Consider the following 18,579-nt stretch of genomic DNA (forward strand, 5'->3'; position numbering starts at 1 on the left):
AATTTAATGAGAAAAAATCATTAGATTTAGTTTACATCAACTTAACCACTCGACCAAGATCACATTTGACCATTAATGAAACAAGCAAAACCATCTGATATTTTTCCAATGAGGGGGGTTTTCTCAATAAATTATCCAATATTATAAGGCTTTGTAAAATAAGTAAACCTAACTTTAAGATTTAAGTGGGAAATCAATGAGAGTTTATCCTGCATTATTTTGAAATGTGCTAAAACTTTCATGAACTTCATCCAAAATGATTCACAAACTCGTAAATAAATTATTATATGATGTGTGTCAAAACTTAAAATAAAGTTGACAATTAAGGTTCATGATGATTCAACTAGTTGAGAGATGATCTAACTGTGGATGCTTCAGAATCCAGCTTCTCAAGGATGATTTCGTCCGAAGAGCAAATCTTCTACTCATGGACTCTCTCCTCGGTATCCAGAAATTTAGATATGACACACAAATCACCAGACAGATGCGACAAACATGATCATGTCTTCAATGGAGCCTTCTTCTCTCTATCGGATATGCGAGCAGGACCAGTTGTATGTGATTTAAACCGACCTCTCCCCCCTTCCTCCTTTTCCTGAGAGTCGAGAAAAAGCAAAGTCAGACAAGAATGCCAAAACTTCTAAAATACCATAAAGTGTTCGTCTTAACAAGGAAGAATGTGTTTTTCGTGTCAAGCCAACAAGAGCATGGTAAACAAACAACTGAGGATAAATTATCCAGATAGAACACAAACAGAGAGCAGGTATACCTTCTTCTTCACTATCTGGACAACGTCCTCGTCATGGAGATTGTGTGACAGACCACAATGTTGTGGGTAGTGCCGTGCACTAGTTCCCCAAACAAGAACATATTTTAAATCTTTAATTATGCTACGATGTATATGATTACAGAAGTCTTCCACAGTGCATCCACCTCTATCCTGAGAGAGCCACATAATTAGATCATGAATCAGTGGCACTTCAACGAACAAGTGTTCCATTGTAGTTCCAAAGCATTAAAAACAAAATGCAACTTACAGTAGAAAGGACAAAAGGATCTGTAAAATCAGGCTGTTGTCCCTGAGGCTTTGAATAAACTCTTACGAGACCCATTTCTTCCCACATCCTTGCCAGCAATCTGTCCAAGTTCAGCTGTATAATGGAAATACGAGAAGAGGACCAACGTTTTAGCGAAAAGAAATGGAGTTCTCATGGTAATCAATTAAGAGTGTAAAATTATGTTGAAAATATCTATGTTGCTGGTGTTAATGTGCCAACTACAAGTATAAATAGAGGATGACACATCAAATCTGAATTTGAACTTGCCTTTAAGTTACAGCTTATGACTACTGAATTCGGTTGGCGGGCTAGTCTGTCCACATCATCAATACCAATGACATCAATCTTGTTGTAGACATATACACACTTCATGTATTTCCGATTCCCCTCGATAACATCAATAAGATCATCGACAGTAGCATCCTCACGGAATAGCACCTAAAAACAAATACACCATGAAGTTGGCATATTAATATATCATGTAGAAATAGCTATAAACTAACATTTCATAATAATGCTCGGGGACACAAATCGATATTAGAAAACTCAACAAGAAAGAAAAAGTTGGGTCTAATTAGATCCATAAACAAAAGAGAACCATATGGAATAATCAGCAATGCTTACAAAGTGATGTTTGTATCAATGAAAGGCACTCAGTACAACAAGCTGTAGCAGCTGCTCAATTGACCCCTCGAACATACATTCATCTCCTTGCTAACCACAAGGAAGAAATCATAGCCTTCATATACGGTGGTCTAAACTACTCGGTTATGGCTCAGTTTTGGCATTATTGTTCCTGTTTTACAGTTCTTCACCATGGCCTAAAGCAGTTGCACATGATATCTGATAACTGACCTGACCAATAAAGAAAACCGAACAGAAGATCTGAAGCTCATGTCCGCAGATAAGAGTGAATGAACATAATTAGGATCCTCTTCTTGACAAAATGGACAGGCTGTGAGTTATCCATGGGAGCTAGGTTTCCAAATGAATCGTACAGTTAAAATTTAAGTTGAAATGCAAGGCCCTGTCTGGATGTTGGAAGCTCATAGCATAAAGATAACACCAAGAGAAGAGGTGAAAAAGAAGTTGTTTTATAACAGCCAAACTCTAACCTGAGTTTGTGACTTCAGAAAGCTAACAAATATCAAACAGCTCCACAATACCCATGGAGTTTGTCCATTTCACTTAAGGGGTCCAACAAATCAGGAATTATGCATGTGGTGTTTGTTAAGCTAAATTCGATGGCATATTATGTGTGAAAATTAGAATAATCTTATTATGCCTACTTCAAGGAGAAATGGCTGGACAAGATGAAATGAACAGGAACATAACCCAGCATAGGAGCTTGGGAAGATGCAGTGCTGAACTACCAAGCAGCAGTGGAGACGATAACTCGTTTGATCAAAAGATATATGAATCTGAATATCCCTTTTTTCCTATGAAAAATTGGAGAAAATATCTAAACAAATACACATTGCTTAAAAAGAGTCAAGTTAAGAAGCTGCAGAGCTTCCTACCTCAACAAGAAAATTACACTAATACCTTCAGAAACACTCTAATCAATCATTTCAAAATATTGTTGATGAAAAGAAGGCAGGACCCATGATAGTCATTACATCATTATTTCTGCCTCGGATAAAAATATGAAGATCTTCGCTTCCAAAAGAAATTACGTTCAGAAATAACACTGAAGATACTGGACATATAAAACAGATAAGTTTAGAGTCATTCAAATGTTAGACAGTTCGGTGCAGTTCTGAATCGAGTTTGCGAGAGGGGGGAAGGGAATTGGATTCTGATCTGGCAAGGGCTGCAAGATTTGGATTTGGACTAGATTAGGGGCTAACCCAGATGAGCACCTGGAACATCCAGAACCTTGCCAAAGGTCCATTGAGGTGCTTGGAATTTTTACTGCCTCACCTAAGTGCCTCTTGATGTCATTGAATGAAACAGTTCACAGAGATGCTACATGTATCCCTCAAATAATACATTTTGAGGTGTTATAGCAATCCTTCATTAGATAAAGCTTTGCAAAATTGATGAATACAAGAATTATCTGCAGTAAAAGCATATATAAATTGAAATATATTTGTTCACAACTTTGCACTGGGGCCAATTCAGATTGTTGAGAAATCTGTAAATTTAAGCTTGCAAACTAATGAAAAGATTGCTCAATGTCGTGGATCATTTGACAAACGGAAAAATGAAACAAAACTATGACTTTCATATTTCTAAAGGTAAAACAACTACAGTATGAAATTTTGGTGTAAATTCCATATATATAGATATATTTCCAGAAGGTCAATTGAAAGTTCCAAGAAAAATTCCAGTACATAAGTGCTCGGAAACTAAGAAACAAAGAGTAATTTGAAGATCATACCTCTGCATTGTGTATCTTGTACTCGTGTAGGATTTGATAGCATAGCTTCTCATCAATATGAGTCAAAGCACACGTACTATTGAAGGAAATGCCTCCAGTCTTTTTCTTTTTAAAATATATCTACAACCATTAGAAAATGTAATTTAACACCAGACACTCATTTATTCCTAAGAGAGTAAAATTTCAAGAGCTCCATGTAAAGGGCCATGCATGTGTAAAGAATAAAAATATTAATTAAAATGCTAAAAGCTATTTTCATTTCTACAGGAACAAAGAGAAAAGTTTCAATTAAGTACATCAATGAATGGAGGCAATCTGATTATGCTTGTTAAATATTAGATAATGTGCACACTTAGCAGATGGTGAGACAATTACAAGGATATTTTACATATTAGGAACCTCTAAATCAATTAAAGTCCCTAAAGTTCCAGCAGCATATCAGATATAAGATTATACTGCTATTCCAATTATGGTATTTTATAATAGAGTTGTTAATTGCGGTAGCAAGAGACGGTTTCTTTTTTGGACCACCACAGCCCAGAATTCTCATTGCCAAATGTTCTTCCGTGCTAATGAAGTCACTTCTGTGTTAACCAAAAAATCAAATGGGAAAATCCAGGGTTCAGATCCATATTCAATGGAGAATAGTAGCCTACCAATTAACGGATGAGAAATGAAAATGATCAACAAAGTTAAAGAATGAGAATTACTATACACAACTGTCTTCATGGCTGATTATAACTATTCACTCAACATATTGCACATAGGCTGATTTGAATTGCAGTCTTCTTTCATCAAAGACTCAACTATGGTGATGGAAAGTCAAAGATGACCCAAGAGCCAAACAGTCTAACAAGGCAAGAGATGAAGTTATAAATGGGCATTCAACCAATAGAAAATTAAAAAGACAAATAGATAATATAATTCAACTAAAATATTATTAGAACAAACTGGATAAATCTATGCTCTGTAGTGCTTTTTCTGAAACAGAAATAAAAAGAAACTTAAGGCTACAAGATCCAGATGCAAAGTAAAAGCATGATCATTCTCAGAGCAGGAATAGGTGGTAATGCAAAATAATTCTCAGAGCATCTTGAGCAACACAAAAAAAGACTTTTTAGGTCCAACAAGTAGCGTACATTTAAAATATGCAGGTATCAAAATGCCAAGACACAAAGTACTTAGGAAACTCAAACAAAGAACATACCTGAGGTGGTCTCTTGTTCAAACGCAAACCAACAGCTTCCAGTTCTTTTGTTAATATTTGACGATGCCCCTCACTCTGAGATCATCTTAAATGATGCACACATTTAGAGGATAGGATGGATGGCAACAAATACAAGAAAACATGATGAAATGAGAGTATAAATTTTGAAATTTCATATTTTGTGCAAGTTCAATAATCTATGACCATGACATGAAATTTGTAAGATAACTATTCATCTAAACTGCAAAGTTTCACAAGAATACTTCAAATGTATTTTTTAAAAATTTTAAAGGGCAGGTCAAAAGTCCAAATTGCATTCAAATCACCAATACTCAACATTTCATAAGCCTTAAATATACACCGAAAAAAGCATGTACAGATGACACAAATTTAAATGTCTGACTGTATTGATGTTCACACTTCACACAAACATGATATGGACATGACAAGCATTTTAAAGTGTGAGTGTGCATCATAATCGCCAACAATAAGGGTTGCTATTTCGTGTAGACTGCGTCAATACTTATCAAGCACAATACAATAAAGTGTCGTGTCGGCCAACACAAGCCAAAAAATGTCATGCCATGTATCAACACCTCCGACATAGGTTAGTATCTCAACTATTGATGTCCTTTTGGCATTTGATATATTTCAAAGTTCAAACTGTGCTGATTGCCATAGTAATTCTTGGTTTGGTTCATTTCCTATTACTAAATGAGTTTTGCTCTCAATTATAAAGGTAGAATGTAAGTCATTTACCAGAAGTTCATTTCATATTACCTTGGAGAAGTAAAACATTTTCTATAATTTTCTTTCCCTGTGATAGGTCCATGATGGTCCGACAGCCAATTGGCATCAGAATTCTTTTTTTATTTTTTTATGTTATTATACTCTGTGACAACTATTGACAGCCTTCGTCTTTTCCTCTTCAACTCCTCCTCTTACTCTGCCTCCGCGTCTTATGCCCCCTCCACCAATGCCTCCTTCACATTGCTGCTGCTTTTGCATCCTCCTAAACTGCTGCCTCCTCATTTGTGTTGCTGCCTTGTCTGTATTTCTGCCTTCTCCTGTTCCTCCCCTCTTCTCTCTCTCTCATGCTGGTCTGAGTGATAATGAATCAGTACCATACCTAGTCATCGCGCCAAACAGTACCATACTAAACCAACCGCTTGTCAATATCAGTACTTAACCAAGCTTTTAATCTTTGCCTCTGATCTCCTCTCTTTCTTTCTAATTCCTCTCACTCAAGCTTGGGTGGCACATTATAGGTTTGCCAACTTGTGAATATAGGTGTCAACATCTTGACTCAAAAAATGGCAGCCTGCCTCACAGGGGTAAGTCTGCACATATTGGCACACCTCAAACACTATGTTGTGTCACTGTCACATATGCTAGACCTCCAGACTACATCTCTCTCATATGCCTAGTTCTCAGTATGTAATTCATTAACTGCTGCTATTCTACAAATGGATCATGTCCTCGAGCTTGATAATTTATCGTAGGATGAAACCAGCAGTGTAGAAAGATTGCATGTGCTAGGAACTACAGATCAGAATGTAGCATATAGAGTATAGATGAGTTATACAAAGCCGTAGGTATATATCTATATATATATATATATATATATATATATATATATATATATATATATATATATATATATGATGGCATGAAATTTGTACCATATTGTAGAAGAAACTACTATAACAGAATGACATTAGCTAGGAACTAAAGACCAGAATGAAGCCTACAGAATTATTAAAAGAGAGCTACGGAAGAGACTGAAGGCATCAAATATTACGATATTGAGTAGGTGATTTGATATCAGCAGTCCAACCCAGGTTGAGATGATTCATCTAACAATGAAGACATGTGTCTCATTACTAGCAGTAAAGCCTCCTCAATGAAGTAGCCATTGGTACAGGAAACCCTATCTAAGAATTTAAGTGAGTGATGCTTCAACAACTGCCAGAAGAATAAGCCAACATGTTGGAAAGTTAGTGATCTCTAAGTCAAGACTTTGTTCAATATATTGATGGCAGACAAACCCAACAATGCTTAACTCATTTGAAATGTCTATTTATCATATGATGAAATACAAGGAAATAGGACGAAAGAGATCTGAATAACTTATTAACAGGACTAGGCAAATGAAAGCATGCAATGAAATGCTTTATTCAACATTAATAAAAGGGCAGTTCCTCCAACAAAAGAGGCTCTAAAGAAAACATAAACCGACTTACTTTTGAGGCATCAAGAACCATCAACACAATGTCTGATGACTTGGCAACAGCAATAACCTGGAAACAAAGAAAACCAAAGTCAAATTTCATTTTACCCAACTACACATGGCATGTCATTTTGCAGCTCAAGAAATCTACAAAAGGTGCAAACAGAGGTCAAAACTTCAAATCAACAGCCTTTAGCTCCAATGATGGTTAGTTTGCTCCAAAAGATGTAAAAAAATCAATGACCCAAATAAACAGAATTTGTTTTAATTATCAATCTCATATATATAGTGGTCCAAGCAATTCTAATCAAGCATTGTTGTGCTGAGCAGCACAGAACAACACGAGTCAAAAGGTATTATTGGCACATGTCAAGTTGACTGTGTAGGAAGTGGCCAGACCAATTCTTAGCACATGCTACTGATCATAGGGGCATTGTGACCAGCATCATATTGTATCATACCCTGACAAAATGGTCTTCGCTTTTATGACAACAATTCTTGATTATAATAAGAATACGCTTTAGGACATCTCCTTTTGTAGGTTTACAGCAAATTTTAGGTCTAAAAGATTCAACAACACTATACGATTCATATTCAAAAATTAATTCCATGCCAACAAAAAGGACACGGTAATAAGTCAGAGAACAAACAAGCTGCATAACAGTATGAAATGTAGCCTATCATTCCCCATAGTCCATCATGTAACAAAATGCAACTTTGATACAAGTGCAAATAATCTTATCCTGATGAAACAGTCTATAAAGGAAAAAAAATTCTCCTGGGTTCATAAGTACGGAAACCATACAAATGCAGGAATAAGTTCAGTTTGACAGATAACATAACAATAAGTGGCAATTTAATCTATAGTGAGTAACTACACCTGCCTACCACGCCCCTTTCCTTCTGAAGCACCTTCAATGATTCCTGGAAGATCTAGAAGTTGGATTTTGGCATCATTATAGTTGATAATTCCTGGTATGCAAGTAAGGGTTGTGAACTCATAGGATGCAGCTTCTGAATGTGTTCCAGTCAACAAAGTTAGAAGTGTAGACTTCCCCACACTGCCACATAGAAATAATAAATAAGCTACTTGTAGTAAAAGACCTAAACACATTGAATCATGGTTTGCCGTACCGAACAGTACCGCCCGGTACGGGCGGTACGTACCGGTCCGACAGACTTTCGGTACGCGGACCGCCTCTTACCGTTCCGGTACTGTAGCAGTGTAGTACTGCTACAGTGCTCGGCACACCCGGGTGTACCGCTCGGTACACCTCGGTATACCGGTCGGTACACCCGTACCGTACCGTACCGAGCGCGGGTCGAAACGCCGGTACGGTACGGTACGGCGAACCTTGCATTGAATATAATAACAATCAAGAATTTATATCTCAATCCTGGAATCTATAGGTCACTTATAAAATCAGCACCAACCATACTAGACAGCATAGCATCTGGTAACAATCAAGGGAAAAAACCAAAATAATAAAAATACAAGCAAAACAGGATAAAATCTTAGAGGAAGAGAGCACTTTCTCTTGTCTCCAGTTGGCGGTGCTATCTAGGGTTTTTAAAAGATGCACCACTAAGACCTTGCCCCCTCATCTCTTCTCTTCTTCTATTGTCCTCTTCTTCCTTCACTGTCTTTGATAGAGATATAATAGAGGAGGCCTCACGAGCTACAAGTCGTGACATTTATTACAAACCAAAACCATCAAGAATGACTTTAGGGTGTTTGGGCCCAAGCCAAAGTATAAAAACAATGTTATTTAATGAGATTAGAGGGAATTTATCGGTTTGCATCTGCAAACAGATCGGTATGTATACTAACATTTATACCATGAATTAAAGTTTCTTCCCAACAAGTTATGACTGAAATTACCAGGAAGATCAAGATTTTTAACATGGCCACAAGTGCAACTAAAAAATCACTTTTCCTTGAGTACATTTTGTACGACGATACAAGTGGGAGGCAGCGGCAGAGAGAAGAGGTGGGGAGGAAGCAACGGAGAAGAAGAGGGGAGGAGTTGGCAGTGCCGGAGGATGATGAGGACACCAGAGGCAACGGAGGAGGCAACAATAGTGGTGACAAAGAAGTGAAGTTAATGGCTGCTCACCTAAGCATTAAAGACCCAAGCACCTCAAGATAAACCAGGCGAAGCACCTAGGTCTTAGCAATGGATAATCTATATCTTGGTTCAAGCCACTTGGTCTGATCAAATCAAACCCTAAACCTCACCACCACCCCAACAACCCCTTGATGTGCGACCCTTCTTTGCAGGAAACCTAAGCATCCCACCGACCTATGAACAACATTCGTGCACAAGACAACCCCCCTCTTCAAAAATGTCTCCCTTCTCACAGACAGCAGTATCTCCCCCTCTTCTTGCTCGCTCTCCCTTGCAGTAGTGGTGCTGGCTGGCTTCTCTATATCCCTCTGACACTTTCCTCTCTCTCTCTCTGTCTCTCTCTCTCTCTCTCTCTCTCTCTCTCTCTCTCTCTCTCTCCCTCTCTCCTGATGGTGCGGCCCCCACTCCCACCGCTCTTCTTTTTTCTCCCAACTTTCGCGAGACACCTCCGACTCTTGCTCTCCCTCTTCTCTCGACTCAAAATCTTCTGACAGCCACCACCCTACCCCCTCATTCTCCCTCTTCTATTGTTGTTAGGACTTAGGACCCCACTAACCTCCTTTGGTGCTCTTGTTCATTAATTATTGTTAATAAAAGTTAACACTTGTTAATAACTGAATGTGTTAACTATTGAATTTGTCACTCCTAGTATTTTGGATTATTACTATAGTTTTAGGGACCTGAATTATGACAACTGTAGGTAGTAGCTTAGATGAATCATCTGCAAGAAACTTAAAATACATTCTGTATCAAGATTCATAATTTCATACCATACTAGAGTATCGAGTTCAGCTCGGTACAGTACGGTACGAGTATACAAAGCGGTACGTTCAAGCGTACGGTATTAGGCTATTGATAGAGCCAAAGAAAAAAATCTAAAAATCTTTTGGTAGGAAAGAGAAAGCATAAGGACATCTTTACAATTTACAATCATAAAATATCAGCTTCATCATCCATTACATATAGCGAGGCACAATTTGAACCCAAAATTCTTTTATAAGAACTCTATAGAAGTTATATTTGGGTTATTATAGTACATTGCAAGAAACAAATGAACTACCTTTATATAAGAATACCAAGGGCCATTTTAGAATTTCTATGAAAATTTGATCAAAGGCTACTAAATCTCAAGGTATTTGTTAATTTATATAATTTAATAATATATATGAATTCATTAGCCCTTATTTTGTTTACCTTGGGCTTTTTGCTAATAGCTTCTTCTTCGCTTCCATCATATCCTCTTTTTGTCATTAGTAGTTATCACCTCGATATCATCCTTCTCTCTAACATTGTCACCGAGGTTGGTCTAGGGAGGTGTATCCACTAATTATATGATGATTATAGTCTGTATGCACTTTTGGATACACCTTTGTTAATATGTATTGTTTCTTCCATGCATATTCTGAGAGCAAAAGTCCATATTTTCAATGTATGTATTGGCATATCCAAATATAACTCGACACAGCAAACTAGTCCGATATTGTTGTCACTCAGGTACTTAGGCAAAGCAACAACAATGAGTTTTACATGCATGGTTCAGTTAAAATTGTTTCTCACAATAAGAAAATCAAAAGAAAAATAGAAGTTACAGGAGATAGAAAAAACCTCGGGAAACCGATCAGTGCAACACGACCATGACCAAACTTTGTAACTTCAAAACCCTCTCCAGCTCCACTAGAACCCTATTTGTAATACAGTTGAGGCTATAAAAATCCATAAAATGACAATAAGAAGAAAAAACATTTAGACTACAATATCATGAACCACATATAGCAAAACCAGAAGCAAGCTTGTGGCCACCTTCCTAAAGCGCAGTTTCACTACATTACAACATTCCCAAAGCATTTATCACAAATAGATCCTAACAGAATAAGAGATATGTAAGAGATATTAACTGATTGAACAAGTTGTATTGTCCCAACTTGTTTGGGGTCAATTTCATGGATCTTATTCCCACCATGTTTATAAGAATAAAGAAAATTATTGGTCATCAACAGATTAACATGTCCCTCCTTTTTTAAGGTTTGGGTCCACAGTCGAAAATATTTAACAATAAGCATGCACAGGCGGAGTTTGTCAAGTTAGTTGCTTCAAAAAATAGTGACATTATGATTTAACAAAAAATCACTTTCCCTATTTGCCAACAAAGAGGAAAAACAAGCAAGCGCACAACTATTGCTAGGTACTACAACAATGAGCTCTCTTTAGAATGGGATTATCGGTTATATAGGCTTCTTCAGTAATTTGTAATTTTCTACTGAAAGAGTTCGTGCAGAATGGGAAAGTTCAGGACTGATTTCGCGCAACTTCTTCTCGCAAAAGGAAAAATAACTTATTACTAAGTTACGCACAGCTAAAAGAACCACCATTGTGCAGATATAAGTCAAGGTATTTTTTGCACAAGTCCCAAGGGTTATAGACCATCAGGCAGCCACCTATCACATGTTACAAAAAGAAACCAAGTCCTCTCTCATGACATCCTAATAATATCATCCATGTCATTTATATAACTCGGTGATTTAAAAAACGCTATGCACCTAAAGGCACCAAGGTCCCAAAATGCCCGAGGCACTAGGCGCTCACCCAAGCGAAGCGAGGTTCTCTGAAAAATTAAAATATAAAAAATAATATAATTGATAAATATGATTATATAAATAAAAATATGACATTAAATTAAAAAGACCTAAAGTACCAAGTCGCATTATCCATCTTCTAAAAACAAAAATGTCAAAAGACTCAAAACAATAAAGTTTACATCAAATTCAATCATCATCATAACCAACATCATCATTTTTAAACATTTCATCATTTTTCTTTTCCTCTCGTCCATCTTTATCAAAATATGTTTCTTCCTCTTCATCTTCCTCTTCAAGAATGGCAAGCGATGAATTTGAGGCTTTTGCACTCATTTTGCTTTCATCATATGTCTATATCTGTAATTCTCTAACAACTGAGACTCTTGCCACATCTCTCCATGTCAAGCTGTCATCTTCAAATACAAGCTCATTTTCGGCATCTTACAAGTTCGCACTCATTTACCCCACTAACCACTCATTTGAGTCATAAATGTCTTATAATAAAATTGGATCAATATTATTTCACAAATCATAATGAAACTTCAGTGCTTGATTATACTTTATATAAACTAGATCATGTAATCGTTGATGTTCTAACTAATTTCTTCTCTTTGTGTAAATTTATCATATCACATAATTTAAAAATATATTAATGCATCTATCTAAAAAAGAATAGATTAATTGAAATAAAAATATTTTATGATCTTTACATGCTCAAAGGCACTCGAATTTCGCTCACAACCCATAGCACTACAAGTCAAACTAAGAATTTCGATAACTAATTAGTACAAGTTCAAGATAGAATTTCCAAATAGACTCCATCATTTAGTTGCAAATTTTACTTTATTATTAACAATAACATACTATAAATGAAATTAATTACATAAATTTATAAATACTTAGGGATGTAGTTGTCCTAGATCGAACTACCATTGAAATTTCAAAAAGATCATCAGTATTCTTATATAAAGATAATTCACGTATGATCTTATCCTACACCTCAAGGCTTAAAACTAATTTAACAATACGCTTATATAACCAATTTACAACTTCTGCATCAAACTCAATGGAAGTATTCTTATAAAAGAATTCTGGGTTAAAATAATATTCTGCTGCATGTAATAGACAATGAAGTTGACAATTTCATCTTTCATCAATGATTGCAAATATGTTCTTATACTTTTCTTTAATTCCATCAAAAGACTTTTAAGTTGTCTCTTTTGTTCTATCCATAACCTCATAAATGTATCTCATTGTAGGCTTCTTTTTATTATCTGTCAACCAAAGGACTCGAACAAGAGGATCGATTACCTTTAATGTATAAACTATAAAATTTCAAAATGATAGCATTAAGATAATATCATCGGCCCTCTTGCATTTCGCTTCTTTTGCTCATTTGCTTATCACTCATTTCTCCAAGGTCAACATGTTTCTCATGTTATATTTTTTACGTTACACGCTTTGTAATATCAAAAAAGAAGTAACAAATTGGGTGACACCATATCTCACCAATTCTTTGTTGCCTATGAATTTTCTTATCATATTCAAAGCCCCAATATAATTATAAAGAAATCCAACAATAAAGATTGTCATTTCTAAAGCCTTCTTGAAGTCAAAAATATTTCCAACATCCTCTAACATTAAATCAATGTAATGTGCCACACAGGGAGTCCAATATATATGATCTTTTTGCTTCAAGTAATTTACCTAAAACAAAAGATAACAAAATTGATAAGACTTAGGAGTCATAAAATTCTTCTATTTAAATTGGAGACATAGAGTAATTAAAAGATAAAAAAATTAAAAAGATAAATCTAACTAGCTAACACATAATTGTTTCTATTGTCGGTTATAACTTGGATGATGTTTTGTTCACCAATTTCTTCCACAAACTTGTCAAGCAACTTATATCTTTTATCTAAATTTCATAAAAGATGATGCATTTATGGACTTCACAAATAAAAGATGACCATAAAATTAATTATACTCCTATTTCTCCTATTGACCCAAGCATGATTGCTTTACCCATGGTTTTTTGTGACCCTTTAATAAATCATTTATATAATCTAACTTTTTTTTCAATAATGGAACTGGCAACTCATAATAACTTAGAGGTTTTAATCCCTTTCCATATCTTCCAATTGCTTCAAGCGTCTCTTTAAAACTATCCAAACGATAAGTATTAAGAGAAAGGCTAGTCTAATAGAAGAAGTGAGCAATGTGTTAAATCGTTCTTTCCTTTATTTCCTTATCACAAGCATCACTTATATTTGTTTGTCTTAATTTTGCTCCTACTTAACCTTGTTGCTTCTGTGATCCTTGATACATATATAAGTCCATTAGTCTCTTTTTACCCTTCTTAATAACTATGGTTTCTTTTCCTTTTCTGTCATATACTTTTTTCTCACTTACATTGACACTTTTTGAATAATCTTCTTCATCATCACTAATATGCTTAGAAGTATCCACGAGTAAAATCTCATAAGATGCATTCCTTTGCATTTTTTTCAATCATATAAGCCAACTCTTTTTTTACATCAAGTGAATACTTCTTACATGCTGATACATTCTTGTAGTTCCCTGCTTGTTTGCATGAAAAATATCACCCCTAGTAATCTTATCGCAGAAGATGCAAGTAACTGCATTAGAATCTTTAGAATCCTTTAGATAATTATATTTCCATACAGAATCCTTAAATTTTTTTATGAATCTTTTGAATTGCTTTGTACACTTGTCATTAATCATGAAACCTTAATAATAATTTTAAATAATTATATATTAACAGTGCTAAAATCTAAATGGGGACTATTATATGATAATTGTAGGTAATAACAAGGTCTTCAATTTCGAATAATACCGCCCGTACCGGGCGATACGTACCAATCCATCAACAGACCGATGTTACCGAACAGTATATATATATTTATTTATTTATTTATTTATAAAAGGCGACATCGTATCGCCTCGGCGACGTCGCCTTTCCCTCCTCCCATGCGGGGCGACGTCGCTTTTATAAATAAATAAATATATATATATATAAATATATATATATATATATTTATATTTATATATACCGAACGATATACCGCTCGGTATACAGTACTGTACCATACCGAACGAATATCGAAACTCCGGTACAATACGATATTTCAATCCTTGATTAATAATCTGTTGTTAACAGTATTTAATCTACTATTAACAGTAGTTAGAGGAGAGAAAAAAGTGACCGATGGTGGGAAAGTGGGGAAGGAGAGGGCGACAGTGACAGAGGAACTTTCATACAACAACGATAGCAGTGGCAAAAGTTGCAGACGACAACAACAACGGCGGAGGAACCTTCGGACGACAATAGTGATGGCGAAAGCTTTAGACGACGGCATCGACGATGGCGAAAGCTACAGACAACAACGTCATGGGCGAAGGAAGCTTCAGACGTGTTCGTCAGAGGCAAAGGAAGCTACGGTCCTCTCCCTCGACAGTGGAAGGAGCTACATACGGAAGCAACAACGACGAAGGAAGCATCGATCCTATGCATCAGCAGTAGAGGTAGTGGTAGAGGAAGTGTCAATGACGAAGGCAACGGCCGCGCTAGGGTTTATGGCTCGGGGTCACGTCGAGGGAGGGTGTTTAGTTTAGTAACATATAGCTTAGTTGTTTCAATTGAACCAACTAAGCCACTGTTCAATGGAACCAATGATAGTCTAGTTCAGTTGCTTCGTTTCAACCAGGCGCTCGCTAGAGGCGCCCGGTGCCCAGGTTCAAGCGAGCACCCAGACGGCACTTCATTGAAGCGCGCCGATTGGTCAATCTTTAAGGCACTCAAGCCTCGCCTTGCCTCACCCAAGCGCCAAGGCAAGCACCGGGGCACCTATTTAAACCACTGACATAACTAAAACATAAAACTCCATCCAGTGGTAGTTATCTTACTTTAGCTACATGGACCCTCCAATATATATATATGTATATATATATATATATGTATATATATATATATGTATATGTATATATATATATGTATATATGTATATGTATATATATATATATACATATACATATATACATATATATATATATATACATATATATTTATATATATATATATACATATATATATATATATATATATATATATATATATAACAGCAACTCAATCAAATTAGCCTAGGCCTAAAGTTGACCCAACAAGATCCCTTTGTGAGCTTTGACTATTTTTCCCAAAAGTTAGGCTTGGCTTACAAAACCAAACTGAACATATGGTCGGCTAAGTGAACATAAGGTCCATTGTATGTCAAATTCACCTAAGTGAACATTGCACTAGCCTATGCAGAGAAATCATGAATCAACAATGCTCAAATTTTACATGCATATACAAATTACATGTAGATAGGAGGGATGAGAAAACATACAAACCTTGGGAGGCTCTAAAAGTTGGGTTCTTAATTTTGCTAGCTTTGCCTTTAGCTGCCCAAGGTGGTACTCTATATGAGAAAGAAAAAGAGATTAACAAGTACATGCAAAACTTATAGCATTCATATTTACTACAACAAAGAACTATCATGATTTAAACAAATAGTGAAACTGATAGCATTCGTGTTTACTTTAGTACAAGTTGAATATGTATGGTGGAAAAATCTATGGGTATTTACATGCAACAAGAAAGAAAAGAACCTGTAGCCTTATTCTTTTGAGTCCTGGCCATCTCAGCCTCGATCTCCTTGATTCTCTCAAGGATACCCATGTTTATTAGATATAAAACAAACCTGCCAAAAAAGGAAATGCCACAGATACATCACCAAATGTCACATAACAATTTGGCAATAGCATGGCGATGCAAAGCAAGATAATCATTAGAGAGAAAATGATATGAGTGTAAACAAATAAGCTGATCTTCAGAAACCAAAAGTAAGTACTGGTTCAGATACAAAAATCAAGTTATCCAAAAGCACTTCTAAAAAGACCACCGGAGAGAATCATTGGATATTTACTACAGAAGTCACGGTATATTTAGAAAATGAAAGTCTCATAATTTGTGATTTATGTGCTAATAAATGTCAAATAATCACATGTAAGTCATGTGTGATGGAGAAAAGTAAATCAAATTGCAAAAAATGCAAAAGAAAAGGAAAGGTTCAGACTAGTTATAAAGTTACAAGAATCAAATAAATTGAGAAAAGGCATACAACTTGTATAATAGAACAAATACCATTTGCATCAAAAATTTTACTTTCATCTTTACTTACCTCTGTAACAAATGCAGATAATGACACTGATATAAAAGCTTTTATTAGCAAGGGCAGATAACATTGTGGATTATTATGCAGACATAACAGGAGTCAAGGATATTGCTATGTTAAAGCATAAGCATTTACTATAACAAAGAACTATCAGGTGTTGAAAAAAAATTGAATATGCAGCATGATATGAGAAACTACTACTTTGGATGCAAAATTAAAAAGCAAATCCCACTTAAACTAAAGAATTCTGGCATCTGGAGCATATTAATCCAATTGTAATCATATATAACAAGGCAGCAACTAACAATGGAACATCAGACAAACTGGTCATCCGATTCCTCACTACAACCATCATCAGAAGTTGGCCCGACCCTACTACTAAAATCATATAAAAACATAGACCACCTTGTCGCAACAGGAACACATCACATGCCTTCACCTCTTGCTTCCTTCCTGTAATTATATGTACTTACTGTTCCCATCATATATGCTAAAGTACTAGAGAATACTATCAGCCCTAAATGCAATGTCTTTATTAGTTCTGTGACATATTTCTATATCAATTAGTGTTATATGCTAGATGTTAACCAAATCAAGAAAAACAGATTTCTATGAAACTGCACGCCACTTCATTAAGGTAGCTCCTAGTTCCTATTATACTCGTACCATCGTTTAGGAAGCATCTCTGTGTTAAATCGACACTCCTAAATTCATGAAACGTCTATATATAACAGAAAACATAATCTTCAACGATCGCCGAAAGGAAGCCCTCGACTCGACCGACCGTTTATTCATGGATCCGCAAGATCAAAGGAAGCATCGCCAATGCGACGAGCCTTCCCCACTAATCATTGTTTGTTGTCACATATCACAATCCAAAGATCGACGAGTTCTGGATATCTTTAGTCCGTGTTATGAGGTGAACTAAAACACAATAATTTTGAGGAGAAAATCTAGCAGAAAAACTAGATTCGAATCGAGAAAGGGATTACAAGATAGCACACAGAGAAAAGATCAACGGCGGAAAGAAGATGACAAAAGGAAGAAAACGAACCCTAGGAGAAGAAGAGATCAGCGGCGGTGGTGATCGAAGAAACGAGGGATGAACGATTAACCGCAGTGCCGCCCACCAATGACGAGTTCGCGGGTGGGGATCGTGGAAGGGGAGGGTTTAAAGGGAGTTCACGGATCCAATGGTACCCCTAAGTCCGCAGTGCTTTCCGCCCGATTCCGTGTCACCTGCATAATCTACCCTTACGACAATAGATTATAACTGTGGGATCCACTGCAACAAACGAATAGTAGTACGAAAACAAGTAAGAAGTGTCTGTGGGTGGTTTGTCTCCGGTTCGTGTAAGGTTTCCCATATCATACGGCAATCAGAGACAAACCAGAAGAACTTTAATAACCAAGATAACGCGGTAATTTATAGTTAAGTGAAAAGTAAATAACGAGATAATTTTGGACAGTCCGAGAATAACACAGAAAAGAATTATGGATTATTCAGGGAGAATTACGGAGGATTTAGATATTGTACACAGTGACGTGATCCTTGTATCCCAATTATTCTCTTGTAATTGTTGCTAGGGTTTTGGCAGGAGATTGAAATTTATATATTCATTATTCTTATAGTATATTATCTCTAGTTTATCTCGTGATTTTTACCCTTCACATTGAAGATATTTTCCACATATATCTTGGTATTATATTTGATTGTGATTCCATTTAATTCCGCTGCGTGTTATAGTCTGCTAGTATTTAT

The 18,579-nt window shown here is 36.0% G+C and overlaps 1 protein-coding gene across 1 annotated transcript; it reads right to left on the bottom strand.

The window, feature by feature from the left end:
• Window positions 1-257: 257 nt before the first annotated feature.
• On the bottom strand, window positions 258-18,008 carry LOC103999717 (developmentally-regulated G-protein 2). The gene is made up of 12 exons (XM_009421543.3): window positions 17,872-18,008; window positions 16,252-16,343; window positions 15,994-16,061; window positions 10,613-10,689; window positions 7,759-7,939; window positions 6,892-6,948; window positions 4,649-4,723; window positions 3,442-3,561; window positions 1,326-1,496; window positions 1,038-1,151; window positions 770-940; window positions 258-595 (listed from the first exon to the last, which is right to left on the bottom strand). The coding sequence occupies exons 2-12, from the start codon at window positions 16,319-16,321 to the stop codon at window positions 500-502; spliced, it is 1,200 nt and encodes a 399-aa protein (XP_009419818.1). The 5' UTR covers window positions 16,322-16,343; window positions 17,872-18,008; the 3' UTR covers window positions 258-499.
• Window positions 18,009-18,579: the final 571 nt, after the last annotated feature.

Source organism: Musa acuminata, unplaced genomic scaffold (assembly GCF_036884655.1).
Source record: "Musa acuminata AAA Group cultivar baxijiao unplaced genomic scaffold, Cavendish_Baxijiao_AAA HiC_scaffold_1137, whole genome shotgun sequence".
Lineage (NCBI taxonomy): Eukaryota > Viridiplantae > Streptophyta > Magnoliopsida > Zingiberales > Musaceae > Musa > Musa acuminata.

What these genes read in the sequence shown, in the direction of transcription:
- LOC103999717 (XM_009421543.3), bottom strand. Translation starts at nt 16,321, where the DNA reads ATGGGTATCCTTGAGAGAATCAAGGAGATCGAGGCTGAGATGGCCAGG. An exon ending in GAAAGGGGCGTGGTAGGCAG is followed by an intron (nt 6,949 to 7,758) that starts GTGTAGTTACTC and finishes CTTTGTTTCCAG; the next exon opens with GTTATTGCTGTTGCCAAGTC. An exon ending in TCATAAGCTGTAACTTAAAG is followed by an intron (nt 1,152 to 1,325) that starts GCAAGTTCAAAT and finishes TCCATTATACAG; the next exon opens with CTGAACTTGGACAGATTGCT.